This window comes from Dipodomys ordii, unplaced genomic scaffold, assembly GCF_000151885.1.
Source record: "Dipodomys ordii isolate 6190 unplaced genomic scaffold, Dord_2.0 Scaffold1, whole genome shotgun sequence".
Classification (NCBI taxonomy): Eukaryota; Metazoa; Chordata; class Mammalia; order Rodentia; family Heteromyidae; genus Dipodomys; species Dipodomys ordii.
Genome location: NW_012267217.1, coordinates 24,235,484 through 24,239,124, shown reverse-complemented (window position 1 = coordinate 24,239,124; position 3,641 = coordinate 24,235,484). Strand labels below are relative to the sequence as shown.

General features: G+C 37.8%; 1 protein-coding gene across 1 annotated transcript in view; it reads right to left on the bottom strand.

Moving 5' to 3' along the window:
- Cog3 (component of oligomeric golgi complex 3) overlaps positions 1-3,641 on the bottom strand; it is a 68,109-nt gene that overhangs the window by 12,952 nt on the left and 51,516 nt on the right. Inside the window, exon 16 of the mRNA XM_013010991.1 lies at positions 1,733-1,808. Within this exon, the coding sequence (XP_012866445.1) occupies positions 1,733-1,808 (76 nt within the window). The remainder of the gene's footprint in view (positions 1-1,732; positions 1,809-3,641) is intronic.

Genomic DNA, 3,641 nt, shown 5'->3' with positions numbered 1-3,641 from the left:
AGAAATGTACGCATTATCCTGCCCATGTAATTGTAACCCCTCTGTACAGTATGTTCACAAATAAAATTAAATTAAATTAAAAAAAAGAAAAAAATTCAAAAAAAAAAAAAAAAGAACTGACAAATGTGCTTCCAGACTGAAGAATCAGGATAGGTGGTTAACACAGCAGCAACCTAGGATAGCAGGTCCACTACTCTCAGTAAAAGATGCTGGTTTTCTGTCTCTTGACACAATGCAGTACAGCCTCAGTGTGCTCTGTTTGTTAAAATATGTCTAAGATGTTAATCTCATACACATGTGCAAAAAGAAGGTAGAATATTCACTGTCTCCATACAATAAACAAAAGAACAAAAACACGTCACAAAGCACAAAGTTTACTTCCCATAAAGCAAAGTACAAATCTGCATTGATATTCTGAAAGTATACACAAGAAATATTTGAAATAAAACTCTTGTTTTAGCTGTGCACTGGTGGCTCATTCCCATAATCTTAGCTGTTCAAGAGGCTGAGATCTAAGGATCAAAGCCAGCCAAGGCTGGAAAAAGTCTGAGACTCTTATCTCCATTAAACTACTCAGAAAAAGCTGGGAGTAGCACTAATGGCTTTAGTGGTAGAAAACTAGCCTTGAGCACAAAGAGGCTCAGGGACAGCACCACACTGAGTTCAACTCAGCAAAAAACAAACGAAACAAAAAACCAACTCTTGTCTTCCTTTCAATGAGAATTTTCTACATTTACACATCTTTCTAAGAGATACATACACAGTTACTAATTTTAGTTCACATTCACATTAACCCAGACATTTGTAAGTGAAAATTCTGAAGGTTTAAGATGACTTCAGTCCTTTAGCCCAAGGAAATATCTATCAGACAGTACCATTCACTCAATATGGAACAGTAGCCATATTAGAAAGTTGATTAGATGTCTGAAGCAGCCAGTTTTCATGGATGAAAGCCAGAACAACACTCATAGCTCATAGCAAAAGCTACCCTCCAATGTGAACATGGTTTATCCATAATTAAAACACCTTTCTTAAGCCAATTGGAAGTACACACCTATGGAATTTGAGGCCAGCCTGGCTATGTAACATGATCCTTTCTCAAAAAGAAAAGAAAAGAAAACAAGGAAAACCTAATACCATTCTTTCATCATGTTGTCACCATTTCTAAGTTTAATAAAGGTTAGGAGATGGACAAATGATTTATTCTGGTTGGATGGCTACATAAAATGCCACAAAATGTACCAAAAATAACCAGGTAATGATACTGCCTGCTGAGTCTTACCAATAACTCAATTTTTTTTTTTTTGCAAACACTCCAAAATGTCAGCAGGCAATGTAAGTTAAAGAAAATGTAGAAGGAAAGTGACCCAACATTTCTTCACTTACTTGAAAACAGGTATAGTCTCTCATAATTTCACTATCAAATACAGTATTCTATCCCAATGAACAGTGTTGTACAGAAACCAAATGACTCAAAAATGTTTCCTTAATCTACACCACATTTTATTTTTAACTACTTAAATTTTGTTTTTAATTCTTCCTTTCTTGGAAAGCTTGCTGAAGCATGAGTAGTGCTAGCCCAGAAAAACCTGCCAGCTCCAAATGGCTTCTATCAACTCCAATCTAGCATCCCAGAGTAAGTAAGAAGACTCCAAGCTGTCACAGCAAGGAACATAAATGCAAATTAATAGCAATCTTAAAAAATCAACCAGAAAGAATAAAATCTGAATACCTGGTTGTGCCCAAGGCTGCTGGGAAAGGGTATACTTGGGACCTCCTTGACTGGCCATTGTTTTTAATGCTGAAACCTAGTAGAAGAAACAAAAAGAAAAGCTTCATTCACCAGTGACAAGTGAAATGTTAAGGATACATAATACAGATTCAACCTATTAAAACATACTAATAATCTAATAATCAAGTGTACAAAAATGCAACTTGTCTTACAATCTTTTACCACTAGTAAAAAATTTTAGCAAGACTTCTCCTGTGATTCGACATACATATTATCCTGTTAATAAACATGCTAAAGTCCTACAAAGGCATTCTGCCAGAAGCATTTCAGGCTAATAAAGTCTTTTTTTTGGGGGGGGGAGGGAGAGGGGAGTCCAGTCAGGGGGCCTGAACTCTGGGTCTGGGAATTGTCCCTCAGCTCTTCAGCTCAAGGCTAGCACTCTACCACTTGAGCTACAGCACCACTTCCAGCTTTTTTTTCTGCTTATGTTGTGCTGAGGATTGGAACCCAGGGCCTCAAGCATGCAAGGCAAGAGCTCTACCACTGAGCCACCTTCCCAGACCCAGGAAAGTCTTTCTTAAGTACACTGTTACATTAATAAACCAAACTATTACTATACTTTATTAGAAATATGTCACCCAGAGCTGGACAAAAACTCCAGTACATACTCCAAGATTTTTTTTTTTAATTGTAACACAGGCAGGAAAAATGTCATTAAAACAAAGAGCATAGGGTAGTGACGCACACCTACAATCCCTGCATTTGAGAGGCTGAGTAGGATTGACAGTTGAAGGCCAGCCTGGGCTACAGAGAAAGCCCTGTCTCTAATAGCAAAACACATGCATACATATATACACATTATTTTCAAATACTATCAAAAGCACTCTTGACCAATGACAAGTGTCTTGACTAGACACAGCCTTTGAAGCTCATCTTCTTCTCATCTATTTTCAGGAACAGAAAGAACAAATACAAGAGTCCCTGCTTCTGAGACAGTATGACTAGGGAGTTGGTAGGAGGTGGCTGGGTAAAGTGAGAGAAGGTAACTGCATAAAATATTTTTCTTGAATGGATAGACATTGACTGGAACTTACCATGTAGTATCATTAGAAAAACCTAAGCATCAATTCTTCAACTTTCTATGAAAAGAATCAAGTATGTATTTAGACAGGTATAATGTTGATTCAGGTCTCTCCAGCCTTCCTCATGTCTGCTTTGTTTCTCCTTTCTAATTCTACTCCTGCGCCACTCTTGGACTTGCCTGTGCTACCCATGTGAATTCAAGTAATTGGCCCTTGCCTCCTCTCATTCAGTTCCTCTCCATATCTTTGTCACTGTGAGAGACAGCTTTTGAAAGCAAATTACAGATATGTATAAGTCAGTTGGGTAACAGAGAAAAACATACTCACACTTCAGAATGTATCATCCCAAATTGTTTCTAGTATAAAAATACATGTATTCATTTTTTAAAATGGGAACATGGTATTCTGTAAACTTTTTTCCCATTTAAATTTATATTCTGGACATTTTTCTGACAGTTTTAATACCAGTGGCTATCTACTATTCCACTTATTTCAGAATTTAAATCCATTTTATAAAGACATACTTTAGGCTGTTTGTTTTTTATATAGACCTGTATGGTTGTCTCTTTTACTATTTAGATAATTTACTTATCTCTAAGTCAAACCTCAAGGAATATTTTCTTTTTTGGTCGGCCATGGGGCTTGAACTCTGGGCCTGGGCGCTGTCCCTCAGCTCTTCAGCTCAAGGCGAGCTCTCTACCACTTGAGCTACAGCGCCACTTCCGGTTTCCTGGTGGTTTATTGGAGATAGGAGTCTCACGGTCTTTCCTGCCCAGGCTGGCTTTGAACCGCGATCCTCAGATCTCAGCCTCCTGAGTAGCTAGGAT